This window comes from Martes martes (genome assembly GCF_963455335.1).
Source record: "Martes martes genome assembly, chromosome: 18".
Lineage (NCBI taxonomy): Eukaryota > Metazoa > Chordata > Mammalia > Carnivora > Mustelidae > Martes > Martes martes.
In genome coordinates, this window is record NC_137906.1 from 15,097,257 (window position 1) to 15,115,703 (window position 18,447).

General features: G+C 63.3%; 1 protein-coding gene across 1 annotated transcript in view; it reads left to right on the top strand.

The window, feature by feature from the left end:
* The window catches only part of ADAP1 (ArfGAP with dual PH domains 1), a 49,448-nt gene that overhangs the window by 22,338 nt on the left and 8,663 nt on the right, over positions 1–18,447 (top strand). Inside the window, exons 2-4 of the mRNA XM_080830776.1 lie at positions 2,951–3,081; positions 7,399–7,490; positions 12,400–12,482. Coding sequence (XP_080686902.1) covers positions 2,951–3,081; positions 7,399–7,490; positions 12,400–12,482 — 306 coding nt within the window. The remainder of the gene's footprint in view (positions 1–2,950; positions 3,082–7,398; positions 7,491–12,399; positions 12,483–18,447) is intronic.

Sequence of the window (18,447 nt, forward strand, 5' to 3'; positions counted from 1 at the left end):
TGGCCAGTGTGGCCGGTCGGAGAGGGAGTGGTGTCCAGGCGTGAGTGTGAGTGTGAACGGGGAGGGAGCCACAGGCCCTAGTCTGGCTTTGGGAGGACACCCGCTGCCCTGCCCCAGTGTGATTTTCGGCCGGGGATCTGCTGCTTGGGCCCCTGGCTCCACGTCTGGCCGCTCCTGCTGGTGGCTCACTGCAGGAAGGGCCCGTTCTCCCAGGGCAGCAGTGCCGGGGGAAGGCTGGGAGCGGCCCAGAGCCCCAGCCTGGCCGGCCCACATGGGTCTTTATTGTTCACGTTCCCTGGACCAGAGGAGAGGCTCATTTCCTGGTGGGACAGCATTTTCTCGAAGAGAGAGTGGCTCCTGGGGCCCAAGGAGGGTGGGTGCACCCAGGCATCCAGGCCAGCCGCCGAGGGTGGGCTATGGCCGCGGGACGGGGGGGACATGGGGCAGGGGCCTGACATGGGGGAGTACCAGGGGCTCCGGCGTGCCCCTTGGCTGCAGCCAGGTGTTTTCTTGAGAATGAAACCAAAATGCAGGGGATGTGTCTTCTGAGAGTGGGGGATCGAGGTGGATGGTTGGTTCGTGCAGAGCCGTGGACCCTTGTCCTGTTCCCTGTGTGTCCTCTGCATGCTCCCTGCATGTTCTCTGCATCCCCAGGTTCCTGTGGAAACTTGGGTCACGTGTGGGGGTCTTCACGTGTGTCTGTGCGCTGCCGAGAGCGCTGTGGCGGGAGGCTGGTCTGTGGCTCTCCGGCCCCCACCCAGCCCTCAGGGAGGCATGGAGCTGTCACATGGCCTTCTCCCCACCCGATCTCCCCTACTGCCCCCTCTCTGGGGTCCCCTGCATGCCCGTCCTCCCTGCCCTGTAAACCCCAGTATGTTGGAAGCCTGGGTTCTGGCTGCGGTCAAGCCCTGTGGCCAAGATAGCTCCCCGGGTCAGTGCTCAGGGCAGCAGGGTGGTGTCCTGTCCCTTAGTGTCCCCCAAATCGTCACCCTGGGCCAGTGGGAGGGAGTTCAGGGACATGGCTGTGGGGGCCGTGTAGACACCTGGGACCGGGCTGCTGGGCGGGGACCCAGAGCACGTTTGGCACCTGACCTGTTTGCATTCTAGGGGTCGGGACAGGCAGTGCTCAGTTAACAGGCAAAGAAGGTCCATACCAGCCTGGCAGATGGTGTGAAGAATCGAGAAGGGCATCATGACGGGGGACGCACGAGGGGACCTCCAGCTGGTGGCTGGGGCCCTGCGAGGGGGATGTTTGCACAGAGTTGCGCAGAGGAAGGGGCCGGCCAGGCGTCAGGGGCTGGAGCAGTGCCTGGGGAGGAGCCAGGAGAGGTGGTGAAAAGTCCCCGGAAGGTCCCACACAGAAACTGACGTGATGCGATGCTCTGGCTTCCTGTGGGTGTGGGCGGAGCAGGCAGAGGGGCCGTGGTGGGGACAACAGGGAGCCAGGGGTGGATGGTGGGCATGTCTGGGACGGTGTGGGGGATGGGCCGGTGGTCAGCCCTGCCCCTCTGCTCACAGCTCTTCTGAGCAGGGCAAGGCCCCAGAACCAAGGCCGAGGCCTCGGGCTCCCTGGGCTGGCCCCAGTGGAAGGCTGATGTCAGCCAACCCCACACAGGGTGGAGGCGGGGACTGGGGCCCCAGTGGGTCTTAGAGTGCCAGCCTCCAAGTTCCTGGGCAGGAGCTTGCATCTGTGCGTGGGGTCACTTCCTCCCCTCAGCCCCCCAGACTCACCAGGAGTCCCACCCTGCACCAGCCGCCCCACCCCCTAAACACGCATCGAGGTGAGGGCTAGGAGGATCCCCAGCCCCCACGGACAGGCGGCCCGTGGGGCTCGGCATGGGGCCCACCAGTGACGTGGCTGTTTCTCTCCTGAAACTTCTCTATTCTGGGGGCCACTTAGAAGCGACCTGCCTTCCTGGCCTCCACTTCCTCTGCTGGACCCCAGAGCAGGTCGTACACCCCACGGGTGTCGCGGGGCTGGGGACAGGGATGCTGTGTGCTCGGCTGCCAGGTCTGGAAAGTGAGCAAGGTCTGTAGCCACCAGGACCCCTGTGCTCACCGGCCCTAGCGTCCCTCTGGGATCTCACAGCAAGCCTGCCCTTGTCTCCCCAAACAGGCAGGGAGGGAGGCTGGGGCCCAAGGCATGGACTGGTGCCCTGGGGCCACTGCAAGGCCAGGGCTGGGGCCAGGCACCCCCAGGGCCAGAGCTCTAGAAAGCAGGGGTGCCTGGTGCCCCCGCCCCTAACACCTCTGCACACACACATGGGAACACACCCTGTGACACGCCTCTAGCGCACACACGGGCACACCCAGACAGGCGTACGCCCTGTGACAGGCCTCTCGCACAGTGCTGGGACCTGTGGGCCGGCCTTTGGTGTCTGAGGAGAGGCCTCGGGTTCCTGGCCTCTGGGTTGAAACCAGCCTGAGGCAGGAGAAGCTTTTCTTACGAGTGGAAGGTGCTTCCCTCCTTCGGCCCCCAGCCCCACACTCGGTTACCAGCACGGGGCGTGCCATGTTCCACCACTAGCCCAGGTCAACGGGAAAAATCGCCAGCATGCTTCCCCCCGTCCTGGACCCGGGGTGGGCCACGCGCCTAGCTGCACCCGGCACGTTGCTGCGCACACAGGTTCCCGATGCTTTTTGCGGCTGAGTGAGATGTCAGGGTGTGTCCAAGTGCATGGCCAAGCCAATGTCCCTGTCATGCCTGACATGTGGCGCCAACCACGTGTCTTCGTCTAGCACGTCTCCCACGGCCATGGGTTGTCCACCAGCGTGTCTGCGGAGCTGGCAGGCGGGAGGGTCCTCGTGTGGGACCCGAGCCCGTCAGCCTCCGGGATCTCCTTGCCAGCCCCCCTCGGCACAGATGGGGAGGCTGAGGCCAGAGAGAGTCCTGGCTGTACCTCATTCCCTGGGGCGGAGCCTCCCTAAGCATGTGGCTTTTGCCTTCCAGATCCCGACTGGGCTTCCTACACCCTGGGGGTGTTCATCTGTCTGAGCTGCTCTGGGATCCACCGGAACATTCCCCAGGTCAGCAAGGTGAAGTCCGTCCGTCTGGACGCCTGGGAGGAGGCCCAAGTGGAGGTATGGGTCCGCAAGCAGGTGGGGCTGGCGGCGGGTTGAGGGGAGACCCTGCAGTCCTGCTGCTCCCTGGGTTCCCTCGGCCTGGACCCCCAGCTCAGACACCCCAGAGGTGCTCCTGGCTGCTGACTGGGGCCAATGCTCTGGGGTGGTGGGGGGGGTGGTGAGGGATACAGGGGTGAGGGCAGAGGGATGAGAGGGAGGGGCTGGGGAGGCAGAGGGGAAGGGGTAAAGGCACAGGGTGGGGGGAGGGGAGGGGGTAGAGGGTGGATGCGGCAGGAGGGATGGGGATGGGGGTGTGAAGGGGGATGGGTGGGGAGTGAGGGTGGTGGGGGAGGGACTGGGAGTTTGGGGACAGGGCAAGGGGGGAGGGGGCGGCCTGTGGGGGTGAGACGTGTCCTGTGTGGTTGGCCCCAGGTCACCTGTGTACGGCGCACCACTTGGCAGGCCTCAGTGTGTTCACAGGCTGCTGTGACTAAGGTCACCTGTAGGACATTTCACCCTGAGAAAGGAGCCCGTGGCTCTAGCTGTTGCTCGTCTGCTCTGCACCCCTGCAGATGTGCCCACTGTGGGCATTTCTGTGGAAGGGATCGGGCACCGGGGGTCTAGCTTCTTTCACCAAGCTCCCCGCGTCCAGGGTCGCCGGCATGCTGGCTTATCTGGGCTTCACTCCTTTTATGAGGGGATGATGTCCACTGTGTGGACAGACCTTGTTTTGTCTGTGACGAGCCCGGGGAGGCTTCCTTGAGGCCATGTGCACACAGGGAGCATGTGACCCTAGGGGGGACCCCCAGGTGGCCGGCCCTGAGGTGCCCCTGAACATGGGGTGCCCGTCCTCCCCGCGAACGCAGATCTATTGAACCGGATGCCTGGAGGTTCAGTGACCGCCGGGCAGGTGCTCCTGTATCCCTGCAGGACCACAGGCAGCTCCGGGAAGCCTGTCCCTGCACGTGGGAGCACAGGGTCCAAGGCCACGTGACTGCAGTCCCCGCCTTAGTGGCTTCTGTGCCTCCCCCACGGGAGAGCCTTTGCAGCATCCCTGCACACTGGCCCCTGGGGCCCTCCTCGGCTGTGTCCCTCTGGGGTCGTCTTGTGGCATTTCTGGGTCTTGAAGGACACTGAGCACCTTGTGACATGCTTTTTAGTCTGTGGCTTTCCCTGCACGCCCTTGGCCCCTTGCTTTCTCGTGTTCTTCTATATTTGGGGATTTAACCCTTTGAGGTGGTAGTAGGAGACAGCGTTTCTGGGTTGTCTTTTGACTTTGCTTGTGCTGGGTTTTGCAGTGGAAACTTGTTGACTTTGATGCAGTCTCATCTGTTGGTCCTCTGTGGTTTTCAGGGTTCTAGGGTATTTCAATGGGCCTGCGCTGTCCCAGGCCGGTTTGACTCATCACGGCATCACTGAGGCGGAAGGCGTACGCCATGTACAGTGCGGGCTTCACTACCCCCCATGGCTGTACAGCCACCCCCACTGCCCCATCTAGGAAGATTTTCCCCAGACGAGTGCCCCCAGCCCCTCCCCCTGCCCCCCACGACTGCCGCCCGGCCCCCGCTGGAGCAGGAAGGTGTGCTTTCTGCTGCCCCCAGCCTGTGGAGCACCATGTGTCTGGGCTTCATCCACAGGGTGGCAGGTGTCCCAGCCCCACGCCTCTCTGTCGCGTAATAATTCCTGCTGTGTGGGCAGACCATGCCTGGCTGACGTACCCACCCATCCACGGTGGCCGCACGGGTCCTCTGTTTTCCACTGCCGTGAATAATGCTGCTGGGAACTGCCCTGGGCCAGCTCTTGGGTGGCAGACACGGCTTTCCTCCCGGAGGGCGCAGCATGGCTGTGTCTGGTGGGGACAAGCCAGCCTGCCCGGCACAGGGGTGCAGGCCCGCTGGCACTGTGGGACGGTCCTGGTTCCCCCCAGCCCTTCACGGGCTGGTCTCCGATTCCAGCCTCCCTCACGGCTGCGGGTAGGCCCTGCTGTGGCCTTGACGTGGGTCTCGAAGGCAGTGAGCGGTGGGGAGCAGCTCTTCCAATGCCTGTTGGCTGTCTGTGTGTGTCCTTTGGAGACATGACCGTTCAGACCCCTTACCAGCTTTATTTTTTTAAAAAATATTTTTATTTATTTACTTGACAGACAGAGATCGCAAGTAGGCAGAGAGGCAGGCAGAGAGAGAGAGGGGAAGCAGGATCCCTGCTGTGCAGAGAGCCCAACGTGGGGCTTGATCCCGGGACCCTGAGATCACAACCTGAGCTGAAGGCAGAGGCTTAGCCCATTGAGCCACCCAGGCGCCCCCCTTTACCAGCTTTAAAAACAGGCCGTCTCTCTATTCTGGAGCTAGGAGCGTTTATGCAGGATCCTCTCTATGTTCTGGACTCGAGTCCCTCATTGGATCCGGTATTTGCAGATAGTTTTTCTCCTTCTGTGGGTTATCTGTTGACTTCCCTTTTGAAAGAAAATGTTTGCAAAGCTAAGCGTGCCAGTTAGGTTCTCCAGGAGCTGTAGGGGTATGTGTTTTGTTACTGAGCTGAGAGTCACGTAAACCCACCATGTTAGTGAACAGCCCAGTGGCACTTACCATGTTCACAGGTGGGGCACCCCCCACCCGTGTCTGGCTCCACGTATCCCCAGCACCTGCAAGGAGACCCGGTGCATGGCCCTCTGGCCCCGCGGCTGCCCGGCCGCGTCCTGCATCTGGGCAGATGCCCCTTCCGGCCACTGTGCACCAAGACAGCCACGCACTGTGGCCTTCAGCGGCTGGCGTGTCCCATCTATTGTAATGTTCGCGCACCCTCGACGGCGTCCCTTGAAGCACAGAAGGTTTTAACTTTGATGAAGTTCCATTTTTTTTTTCTTTTGTTGTTTGTGCTTTTGGGATCACATCTAAGAAACCATTTCTTAATCTGAAGGCAGAAAGATTTCCTCCCGTATTTTCCTAAAATCATTTTTTAAAGTTATACCACGGTTTCCATCTATTACTTTTACTATTTAATTTTGGAAATCATGTCTTTAATTCACCTGGAGCTTATGTGGCTGAAGGGTTGCGTCCAACAGCACTTTTTCTTTGCTGGTTTCCCAGTTTCCTCAGCAAATGCGCCTCAGCAAATCGATCAGCAAATGCGCCCCCCCCAAGCCCCCCACCCCCGGTTGATCTGGACATGCATTAAATCCAGTATAAAGTATTAGACCTTACTGGATCTGTTTCTGGACCTCTTACTGGTGGCATTGATTCAGCTCGCCGGTCTGTAACAGGTCTTAATATCTGGTAGGAAGAGTATTTGCAGAATTTTCTAGAACATTTTTGCTTGTTAATTTTGAAATGAACTTTAGAATCATTGCTAGCTTTAAAAATTCTTTTTTTTTTTTTTTGACAACTTCAAAAACAACCTAGATCAACATCAGGAGGGAACGTGTGTTCCCCCCCCACTTCCGAGGTGTGTCTCTGTGCAAGATCTCTGGGGCGTTCCTTGGGGGCGCGAATGTTCTATCTCTGTGGAGGCTTTGAGCATTTCTCACGAGGCTGGCTCTTCCATATTTTGCCAAGATCTTGATTGAGGTTTTAAGATAGAAAAGCAACTGATTTTGAAATTCTAATTTGGTACCAGCCTTTTGCTGAAGTGTCTTATTGTCGGTGATTTTTTCCAGTTGACCCACTTGGGTCGGCCATGATCACGAACTGATCATCCTCAGAGCTCAATGCCTTTAGAAGAAAGGCTTTCTCTTGGGGGTGGCGGTGTCAGGAAGGAGGCAGGATTGGAGCAGAAAGAGTTCCCTCTGCTTTCCTCGTTTTTGAGGCCACCATGCGTCAGGCCCCGCTGATCCCCTCCCTGCTCCCTGCACCAACGCAGCCAGAGGCATCTGCTTCAACACACCTAGCACTGCCCCCAGGGCCTTTGCACCTGCTTTCCCCCCACTTCCTGTGTAGTACCTGCTCCAGCTTCCTGACTCCTGCCACTCTGACTCCCCCTCAACCTTGGGGGAACACAGACCTTTCTTCCCCAGGCCAGTTTCCATCTCAGGGCCCTCACTGTGCCCATTACTCAAGGGCTGCCTATGGGGTGTGGGTCAGAGGAGTGGAGAGTGGGCCCTGCGTGAGGCAGGGATGGGGCTGCGTGGGCTGAGGGAGCAGCTCTGAAGCCCTGGGTGGTGTGAGGAGCACCCGGCCCACCCTCTCCAGAGCCCCTGGTAGAACTGCAGGTGCTGACACTGAGGCCATTGCAAACTGCTTTCCCTGGGGCAGGAGGGGCTGGGGGGTGCCAGGGCCCTGGGGTCGGCTGGCCCCTGCCCTGGGCCTGGGCTCTGGGAGCACTGACCCCATCCTCCCTCTGCAGTTCATGGCCTCCCACGGGAACGACGCTGCGAGGGACAAGTACGAGTCCAAAGTGCCTCCCTTCTACTACCGGCCCACGTTTTCCGACTGTCAGTAAGTCATGGGGGGTCTCTCCAGGGCTGGTGTCGGGAGGACGCACCGGGAGGGGCAGTGGCTGCCGCCTGGGAGCTGGGGAGGGCAACCAGGTCCCCAGAGCCTGGCACTACGATGGTGGCTGGTGGCTGGAGGGAGGGAGCGTGGTGGGGCCCTCCCTTTGGGTCTCAGCCTGGGTCTCCAGGGGCCTTGTGTGCCCCCAGGGGGTCAGAGGAGGACACTGAGCAGCTCAGGGCGGTGTCCACCCCTGTCCAGGCACCCCTTCTCCCAGTACTTCTAGACCTCCCGGAATCCCCTCCCTCCCTGGGGGCCACCCCCCAGCACAGGCCCAGCCCCTTGGGCATTCCCCAAAGCCCCCGACTGCCCTGTGTCTCCTGGCCGGAGTCCCTGGTGGCTTAGCCACGGCTTGGTGACTAACAGCCCTTTTGGACAAGGGTGCTTCCAGGGCCCAGAGGGGTTGAGTGAGTTTCCCAGGGTGACAAGAGCCCAACAGACAAGCTGGTTAGAACCTGGGATGTGGGCTGGACGCTGGGAATTCCCTGCTCCTGTCCACCTGCCTGGGGACAGGTTTCCCCTTGGAAAGGAGGGTGAGGACCTGGCCCGCCTGCCTCCTGGGCCGGGGAGATGCTGCTGCTGGCTGCAGGGTCTCTGGAGACAGGATACCTTGCCAAGAACCCACCCTGGTGCAGGTACCGGGTCACATCCTGAGCCTCCCCACTGCCACCAGCCACGCCTGGACTCAGGGGGAAATTGGAGCCCGAGGCCACGCCTGGCCGTCTTGTTCCGAATCATGAGGCTGGGCAACTATTTCTGCAGCCTGATTTCGTCACCTCAGCCGCAGGCTGTGCTCTGCGGTCTGCTTATCTGCATGCGTGCCCTGTATCTCCCTTTGGAGTGGGTGACAGGGGCCAGCCTGACCCCAGGCCTTGTCCCGGCCAGGACGCCCAGCAGGTGCCTCTGTGTCCTGGTCCCTGAGACGAGCTCGCAGAATCCGTCCCTGCGCCGTGTCCGGGTAACTGGGCGGCCTGGGAGGGAGCAAGCGGACCCCGGGCAGTCCTTGCCTTCCAGAAGCCTCCACGAAGTGAAGGTTTGTGGGAGCTGAGCCTGCCACTGTCCCCACACTCAGTAGGCACTTAGGTGTGCCCCAGCCAAGCTCCCGAGGCCCAGGAGGATGCAGATGCCTACAGGGCTGGGGTCCAAGCCCCTTGCAGGAAGTACTAGTTGATTGGGCAGCCGCGAGGCTGGTGCGTGGCAGCCGACACTCCGAGCTCAGTGTGGGGTGCCCTGTGTGGTGGGAGGTGTCGTTTGAATCCCTCTGTGCAGCACCCCCCAGAAGGGCACTGTTGGAGCAGGGGCCTGCCGCGGGGTTCCAGGGAGGCCCCCTGGGAGTCCTGAGGACAGAACTACGGGATGTGTGCCCTTCCCCCCACCTCCCATCTGGGGCTTGGAGCCCACGGGCGAGAAGGCTGGGGGACAAGGTCATGTTCGTGTCAGGCAGTGACTCAGAGGCGGGAACCTGGGCCCCCTTCCTGTGTTCGCCCCACTGCCCTCGGTTTCAGCTCTGGCGTCGCGGGAAGAAAGTCAGCAGGGCGCCTCTCGGTTTTGCTTCTGCAGCGAGCCCGGCCCCCCTGCTTCCCTCGCAGGGGCCTGGGGGAAGGCTGGAGCCCTCGGCGGGCAGGGCTCCCAGCTGGATGGGCCTCTGTGCCGGCTTCCTGGGGCCGGGGGGACGAGAGCCCAGCTAGGTCGGCTTGCACAACAGAAACGCACCGTCTCACCTCCTGGGGGCTAGTGGTCCAGGTGTGCGGGGCTCTAAGCCCAGGAGGGGACTCAGCCGACGCACCCTACACGGCCGTCCCGTGTCTGTCCAGACCCTCTCTCTGGGGTCGCCCCCATTTTCTGGCCTGACACACTGTAACTTGCCAATCCACAACCGTCTTCCTTCCAAACGGACACATCTGCAAGGGGCTGGGGGTTAGGACTCCAACATATTTTTGAGATCGGTGGATTCAGTCCAACCCATAACGGCCTCAGAAATCCAGCAGATGAAATGATAGTTCTGGGTTCGCCTTGGAGTGTTCAGAGGGCGCGGGCAGGGCCCGGTGGGCAGGGCCGTGGGCTCACCACGTGCGGAGGGTGTATCGTCAGTTTCCCTGCGGTACAAAGGAAGGGAAAGACACTACTGGGGTGAGCTATCCACCCTGTGGAAGGTGGAGACCGAGGCGCCAAGGGCAGTGACCTCCCCAGGAGGGAAGGCCTAGGCCTGGGACTTTGGGCAGAGTGTCCTAGAGCATGGGACTCAGAGGCTGACGGAACCGGGCAGGAGGGCGGTCAGGAACGGCGGTCAGACGCCCGCACCCAACACGGTAGCCAGTCGACAGCCACGGTCTTGTAGGGGTCCTGCTCCAGCCTCGGGGGGTCAGGGGGATGGAAGGGTCCACTGCCTGCCTGGCGCTGGGGGCACCCCTGACGGGCTGTGTGAATGTGGGAGGTGGGCTCTGGGGGTCAGAGCGGGGCAACTCCACGGCGGGGCAGGGTTGGGGGCTGCTACACACCGGGGCAGTGGTCACCCCACTCAGCTGGCCGCCCCCTGCCCTCACAGCTCCAGGCCGCCTGTCCAGCCCACATCCCAGTTCTGCAGCTGCTCCGGGTTCCGGGACCCATGCTGACCCAAGACCCTGGCGGGGAGGTGGTGAAGGCTGTTCCCCCTAAGTTCCCAAGAGCACAGGGTGGGTCTCAGATTCAGGAGCAGTGTCCGCCGGGGCTCTGGGGCTCCCTTGTTGTGAGGCTTGGTGGAGAGCGGGAACCCCCTTTGATGCTGGTTTTCCCTGGTGGAGGAGGCGAGGCCAGATGGCTTCAGGGGTCACCCTGGCCATGTCGGGGCCCGTGGTGACTGAGTGGCTCGGGATTGGTGTGCCAAGCAGGGTGGGGACTCCCCCCGGTGGCTGCTGCCGGGTTGCCTCCTACTGTGGCTGAGAGCCTCTGTGCCAGGCTCGGGTGGGGCCTCGGGGGCCGGCGTCCATGCAGAGGCACTGGCCTGGGCCCTTGTGGGTGCCCTGCGTGACAGGGTGTGGACAAGGCCATGGAAGGGCCGTTAGCTATCTGCATCCCACTGACATGCCAGGTCTTGGCTCACACATGTGTCTGAGCCGCTGGGCATGTGGGTCCTGTGTTATGGAGAAGCAGGTGTGGGAGGGGAGCTCACTCCCTGGGGTCCTCTAGCTAGACCCTGTCGGGAGTTGAATGGTGTCCCCCAACAGACAGGTCAGGTCTGAACCACAGGACCTATAAAGGGCCCTCATCTGGGACCAGGGTCTTCACAGATGAATTGAAGGGGCTGGAGTGAGGGCATGCGGGCTTCAGGTGGCAGAGCTGCGATGGCGAGTGTCCTCAGAAGAGGAGGGAGGGGTGCTGGGACCCAGGGAGGGTCTGTGCAGAGATGGGCAGAGACCGAGGACCCCGTAGGAGGGCCTGGTTCTGCACCTGACCTGGGGCCTTGGGACCCAGGAGATGGTAAATCCCAGGAGAGGGGCTCGGGAGGCGGCTTTCAGAGACCCCTGGGAGCGCCGGTTGCGGGTGGCCCCAGGACCATGTGCACGCCCACAGAGCTGGCCCCCCAGAACCTGGTTTGGCCGCACAGGCCCCGCATGAGGCCTGAGGTGGCCCGGGTGCTGCATTCTGTGTGCCTGCCTGGGCGGGAACAGGGTCTGTGCTGGGGTCCCAGACACACCTGGGTGTGCGTGGTCCGGAGCCAGAGGACCCCTGAGGGCTTCAGCGATCTCTGTCGTGGTGCCCGCCAAGCTGACATGACTGGGACGTAGGAACGACGGCCAAAGCCGCTGTCTGGGGACGGGAGGGGTTGGCACAGCTGTGAGAGTTGGAAGATGGGGCCCGGGGGCTGTCGGTGGTGCTGAGCTGGGGATCAATGAGGGTCTCGTCAGCACCAGAAGGGCCGAGGCAGGGGGGCCACGGAGGGCTCTGAGCGGCTCCAGAGAGCAGACCATGGGGGTGGCCTGGGTCAGGGTGGCAGCAGGGACAGGAGGCCGAGCCCGAGCCCTGGGGTCTGCCAAGGTACAGGGCGTAGAGGGTGAGGAGCTGGAGCCCAGGGGTCCATGGGGGGGCGGGGGGGCCAGGGCACAGCAGCCCTCCTCTGCAGCCGCTGTATCCTACCTGAGGGATACAGCCTGAGGGAGGCCTGGGGCGGGACAGCAGGGGACTGAGCCGCTGGAAGACAGGGGCACGATGGGCGAGTGCCACAGTGAGGGTGAACCACAGACGCCACTCTGTGCGCGAGCTGGTCACAGAAGGCCACACCTGCGGCCACACAGCCCCGCCCATGCGGCAGGGGCCTGTGTCCTCTCCGGGGCGATGGTGGGACCACCTTGGGAGGGACTGTGAAGCTCTGTATTTGATGCCTTCAGTGACTGCATTTGCTCATACATGAATTAGGACTTTTTAAATTTTTTTAGCAGTCTCTACACCCAACATGGAGCCGCTCATAACAGCGACTGAGCCCCCAGGCGCCCCTAGAGCTGATGTGTTTTCAAAGATTAATCTGTTTACTTTAGCATGTGAGCCAGGGGAGGGGCAGAGAGAGCAGCTCATGCAGACTCCCTGCTGAGCGAGAGCCCCACGCAGGCCCCGGTCCTGCGACCCTGAGATCGTGACCTGAGCTGAAATCGAGTCAGACGCCCAACTGACTGAGCCCCCCAGGCACCCCAGGGCTGACTTTTTTTTAAGGAGAGGTTTTAGTAGTAAAACTATTTGACTGGCAAACAATTTTAAACATGAAAGCTGGCGGCCCTTCAGCTTCCCCTTCCGGAGGTGGTGGACACGCATGTTGCCCACGGGGCGCCAGCAGCCTCCAGGAGCCCTGAGGTCCGGCCCAGCATGACGCTCTCTCTCCTCCCAGACTCCTGCGCGAGCAGTGGATCCGGGCCAAGTACGAGCGGCAGGAGTTCACCCACCCGGACAAGCAGGAGCCCTACTCCGCAGGTGAGGCCTGGCACTCTGTGCCCCTGGTCTCTGTGCCTCTCCCTCCGGCCTTGCCTGTCTGCCCTGTCCCTGGGTCTCAGTCTCTCTCTGTCTCTGCCTATCCTTCTGTCCCTGTTTCTGTGTATCTCTCTGTCCTTGTCTCTCTTTCTTTGTTCCTGTCTCTTTGTGTCTCTGTATTTCTGTTCCTCTCTTTTCCTCTGCTCCTGTCTTTGTGTCTCTGTCCCTGTGTCTCTCTCTGTTCCTCTCTGTGTCTCTGTCCCTGTCTCTTCCTCTGTCTCCATTCCTCTTTCCCTGTCCCTTTGTCCCTGTCCATCTCTATGTCTCTGCCTCTCTGTCCCTCTCTGTCTGTCCCTCTGTGTTGGTCTCTACTCCTCTTCCCCGGTCCTGGCACTGCCAGACTCATTTCAAATCTGGAGGATGGGCTAATTGGTCTGGGCCCACGTCTGGTCCTTCTGACACCAAGCTGGGTGGCCTGGTGCTCGGGTCCCACAGCCCTCAGCAGCCCAGCTCAGACAGGGCGGGTGCCATGGGGATGGCAGAGCTGCACTAGGCACCCTGGCTGGTTGGGGAGGTGGCCCTGTGCTGGGCTGTGTGCAGGGGGAGCAGATGCTGGCGGGAGGGCCTGGGCCCAGGTGATACGGAGTGGGTGCGCCATGGGCCCCAGAAGTGGGGGGTGCACACAGGGCAGCAGCGCCGACAGACCTCTCCCCTGCATGATTGGGGGTCCGTTCCAGGTGCGAGGGCCTGTGAGGGCCAGGTCTCCCCCTCTGCCTCCTGCCTCCGGAGCTCTGGAGGTGGTACTGTCCTCATGACTAGCCGGGGTCCTCCTGCTTCCCTGTCCCAGGTCCCCCAGTAGAAGGCATTCCTCTAAGCTCCTGGTGCTGCCCGCCACTGTTCCTCTTGGGCAGCGGTGAGGCCTCAGGCTGGGGACAGGGGACTGCAGGAGGGACGTGGTGGTGGGCCCTGAGCCAGGGGCTCGGAGCCGTGGCTTTTCCGTCAGCCCCTCCAGCCCTCCGGGGCTCCATCCCACCTGCTACCACCCAGGTCTGCAGCAAGCCACCATCCTGCGGGGAGGTGCCCCGCTGGCCCCAAACAGCTGCTCATGGCAGAGGCCTCCCTGGTGCCCTCCATGTGCCCCCCCATGTGCCCTCCTGGGGCCCCGTGCCCCACAGCCTCTGAGGCCTGGCCAGCCAGGTGCCTCTAGACTCAAAGCCTGTGCAGGCCGGGTGTGGAACGGGGCAGGCCCCCGGCCCCACCGAGCTCCCTGCTGCCAGCCCCAGTCTGGCGGAGGGGAGGAGCAGGGGCACCTGGGAAACCCCTGAGGCTCCCTGACCCTGCGGTGCCTCTTTGCGGCCTCCCCCCACCCAGCCCTGGGAGAAGCACCAGGGGATTCCTGTGGGCTCTTGCTGCCGCCAGAGCCCTGTCCCGGGCCGGGGCAGGACATGACCACCTGGCCCCGCAAGTGGGCCCGCCCCCTCCCATGAGGAGGAAGGGAGCCGGCCTCAGGAATGGCCCCGGCACTGGGAGCCATGTGAGGCCCACGGCTCGGAGAGGCCTCGGGGACCTGCCGGGGGCATGGTGGGCATGGGCCGTGCCACCCACAGCTTGTCCCGCCGGGCCTCCCGGGAGCAAGGGCTCCAGGCACCAAAGCTAGATGTGAGGGAAACACGACGGGTCACAGAGGAAAGGCTGCGAGCTCTGCCTGTGGCAGGCGTGGGCCAGGGAGGGAGGAGGGCTCAGCCCTTCTGACAGGAGAGGGAGGTCCACTGTCCGAGGAAGAAATGGGGGCAGCAGGGCCATCGGTGGGCGAAGGCCCCAGCGGGGCAGGTGTGGTCCGGACCACGCCAGGCGCCAAAGTCCGAGAAAGCCGGTGGGTGGGGGGGGGGCACGGAACGTGCTCATCTGGAAGCATCTTCCCCTGGACGTGCACTGGGCTGGAGGAAAGGGCCCGGCTGGCTGAGAGCTGCCAGACCCGCCTCCCCTGGTGTGGATGGGGCGCCGGTGCCCGGACTGTGGCGTTCCTGCCCCAGACGCACAGCCTCGCCTGTGCCTTGAGGAGATGCCACACACACCCCACCGGAGGAACCCTGAGCAGAGTGACTGACCAGCAGTCCTCGGGGGCGTCAAGGTTGAGAAGCGGCCGGCGTGTGTGCTCAGAGGCATCGTGGGGCAGACGGGAGTGGGAGTAGTAGTGTCATCCAGGATGACCGCCTGCCTTGGGGCCCTGCCGTGGCTCCTCTCAGGTCGTGCGCATCAGAGCACCGACAGGCCAGGCATCAGCTGGTGTCAGGGAGCGAGGGCCATGGGGAGGCTGCAGGGCCCGGGGCTCCAGAGGGCACCAGCCTGCTGCACCCCACCCTCAGCCAAGGTCGCGGGTGTATGGAGAGAAGGGCCCCCCCGCCCCGGCCCAGCTCACAGGGGTGACCCTGGAGACAGCTGCTCCTGGCTCCCTCCCCACACTCTGCCCCGCCTTGATCCACAGCCTCAGTGGCCGCCTTTCACAGACCAGACAATGCCCCCTGTTGTCCCGAGGGCCAGGCCGCCTAGGCCGCCCCCAGTCACCAACAGACACAGCACTTCCTGCCGAGGTTTCGGACCCCCTCCCCCTGCCTCCTGTCTGTGCAAAGCCGGGCCGGTCCCAGAGCTGCCGCCCTGCCCCGCCTTTGTCCTGAGTGTCCCGGGGTGGGGGGGGGTGGGGGTGGGCAGGGAGCCTCAGAGGGCTGCGGGGCCAGGGCTCCCTGAGGGACAGAGCCTGCCCCCCCCGTGCCTCAGTTTCCCCCTCGGGGTCGTCGTTGAAAGCACTGACGTCAGGTGTGGGGTGCCCAGTGTCCCTGAGGCATCCCTGGGGCGGCTGGGGCAGGTCTAGGGAAGGTGTTATGGGGTTCAGCCAGATGTGCTTCCCCGCCCTCCCCCTACTGGATTTGCTGTTGGCCGCTTCCTGGCAGCATCTTCTGCGTGGGGACCGGATTTGGGGCACATGGACTTAGCCATGCAGGAGGTTGTGCTGGGCCCCTGTGTCAACCTCTCAGGGAACAGAACCTATAGGCCTGAAACTAGGTCCTGGTGCTTCTGGGGAGGTGATCAAGGTGGGCCTCAGTTTCCCTGGTGTCTCCCCAGGTCCTGGCTCTACACCCAGAGGACACCTTTCAACTGGGCATCCCCTGGCAGAGGCCGCATGGTGTGGGGGCCCGTCTCTTGCCCTGGGAGGGCGACCCGCGGTGTGAGCCACCCAGGGAGCCCTCCTGCCCCTCGGAGCAAGGCCACGTGTCCCTGCTCCAGTGAAGAGATCAGTATGTAACTTGTTCACGTAAGGGACAGGCCATGTATGAGCTCCGTCCCACGTGTAGGGGATGGGTGTGCGAGCCCTGACCGAGGCAGATGTTGTCAGCTGCCGCAGTCCCTGAGCGGCTCTGTGCCCGAGTCACGCCTCTGCTGGTGCGGTTCCATGGAGCCAGCCGCAGGTGACGTGGGCTGCTGGGCCGTCCCCGTGGCTCCGTGCAGGGTCGGAGGGTTGCATGTGCGGATGAGGTCCGCAGCTGGAGACCGTGAGTCGAGTCCGGTTTGAGGCCACTCCGGACACAGGCTTCCACGTGAACGTGGGTTTCTGGGTCGTGTGTGAAGCACATGGCGGTTCCTCGTTGATTGAGACGGGGTCTCGGAGCGACCCCACCGTCCTACAGGGCCTCTGGCGAAGGGAGCGCTGTGCCTGTGCGCGTGCCTACACCTGGGGCGGGCTGTTTCGTGGCAGGGTTTGGCCATTTCTGGGGAAACAGTGGCCTCCAGTCCCCACGGATGGTGCTGAGGTTCCTTGTGCTTCCTCCAGGTGCTCCTCAGGTGGGCTTCCAGGAGGAGGCAGCCGGGGAGGCCCCAGGGAGCAGGGCGGCCCTCCCAGCTCCCAGGCAGGTGGGCCTGGCACGCAGTGGGTGCTGGCTTGTGGTAGGGCCCAGCACGTAGTAGGCGTGGGCACACCGTAGGTGCTCAGCGAATGCGGAGTAAAGCATCTGACCTCTGCCCCCGGACTGGCCGCTCCTTCGGGAGGAAAGGAAATGGCCCAGCTGCAGGCCTACGTGTCAGGAGGCACCGCTGGATCCTGTCCAGTGCGGGCTGCTGGGGGAGACCCCCTGGCAGGGGTGCGGTCGGCAGGGGCGTGCGGGAGGAGGGCAGCACAAAGACCCTGAGGCTGTGTAGACGACAGCATGGAGCCCTAGAGTGCGCAGGGGCCCCCTGGTGTGACAGGCAGGCCGCTGGCTCAGGCGGAGGGCCAAACGGGTGTCCCTTGGATGGGGCCAAGTCAGGGACCCTGGCCAGCGCCTTTCTGAAAATATTGCTGCCACTGTCGCGGTGCCTGAAATTAGGCCTCCTGGCGGCTGGCTGGCGGGCAGCACACAGCCCAGGAGCCAGACGGACTTGGGGCCAGCACTTCCCTCCACCCGCGGCTTGCAGCCCAGCCTGCGCCAGTGGGAATGTGGGGTGGCCTGCTGTGCTGTGTCCCCACCCCCGGCCCACCGCCTGTCAGGGCCTGAGACGCTGCTGCCACCTGCTGGGCCCGGCAGGCAAGGCGGGCGGCCGCTGGGGTGGGGGTGGCTGGGCAAAGGGGCCTGCGGGCCAGGGGTCCCAGCCAGTGCCGAAGGTCAGTGCTGGCTAGCAAGGTGACTTTGGACCAGGACCTCGCATCTCTGTGCCTCAGTTTCCCCTTCTGTACAAGAAGGATGCCGACTTGGAAGGCTTTCTGGGGCCACCAGGGCTCATGTGCTTGGCCAGGGCCCCTCCTTGCAGGTGTCAGGGCTCCAGCAGCTGTGCAGAGGCTGCCGTGAGCGCTCCCCTGTGTCCATGGTGAGGCCGACCTGCAGGCCAGTGGACTTGGGCTTCAGCCTGGGCAGACTGCTCATGTGCTCGTTCAGGGTAGGCCCCATGTGGGCCTGGGGACCTGGTGGGGCTGTGCCTGCTGCTGCTGCCGTACGCAGGGGGCCCAGGGGTCCAGGCTCCTCTGTGTTGGGAGGGGACAGGCCCCATCTGGTGCTGTCCCACGACAGACTGAGAGGCACCAGCTGCCTCCCCGATGCCAGGCTGCCGCCTTTTTATGGCCGCATGTCTCAGGAACAGAGAAAATAACTCCTTGTGTCTGTGGTGTCAGGGAGGGGGCTGCCAGGGCTGCAGGGGCGGGGCATGGATCAGGGCCTCGAGGGGGCGTCCGGCACGTGAGCTGGCTGCGGCTGTCCGAGTCTGGGCTCAGTGCCCCAGGCTGCACAGCCTGCACCAGCACGGACCGCCCATCGGGTCGAGCCTCCTCCTCCCATGGTGGACCGGCCTCAGTGGGCGCCGCACAGCGCTGGGAGCCCCTGCGGCGGTGGGACGGGTTCCCTGGGGTAGGGGGGGCGCCCTGAAACCCAGGTGTGACTGCTGGGCAGTCTGTATGGGAACCACAGACCCCGCCTGTGACCTGCGAGGCCCCGAGGAACATGCCCAAGGAACGTGGGTGTCCCCAGAGCTTTGGTCCTGGCGGGCACGGTTGAGCTCGGAGTGCGGCAGCCGCCTCTCCCACCTCAGCCCTGTGGAGGGACAGTGTGGGGACACACAGGTCACGGCTCCTTGGGCACAAGGTACTGGAATGGGCGTCACCGACAGGAGCGTGATGGGAGGAAGTCACGGCTGCACGGCAGCGGTAATCCCTTCGGACAGCTGCAGGAACAGCAGGCCACAGGGCTCGCGCCTCCAACCCGCGGCCTGACTGGTGCATCTGAGCTCGGAGCCCCACAGAGTCAGGGGCTGGAGTGCAGGGCTGGGCAGGGCCGGCTGCTCCCCACACCTCTGGTTTCCATGCTCCCTTCTTCCCCCTCCCAAGTGTGAGGACCCCTGTGATGACCTTGGCCCCCCATCCCCGGACAGTGCAGGACGCTTGTCTGTCCCCAGACCCATGTGCAAGTCCTATCCCTGTGCTGTCCTGAGGACTTGGCTGTGGGCACCT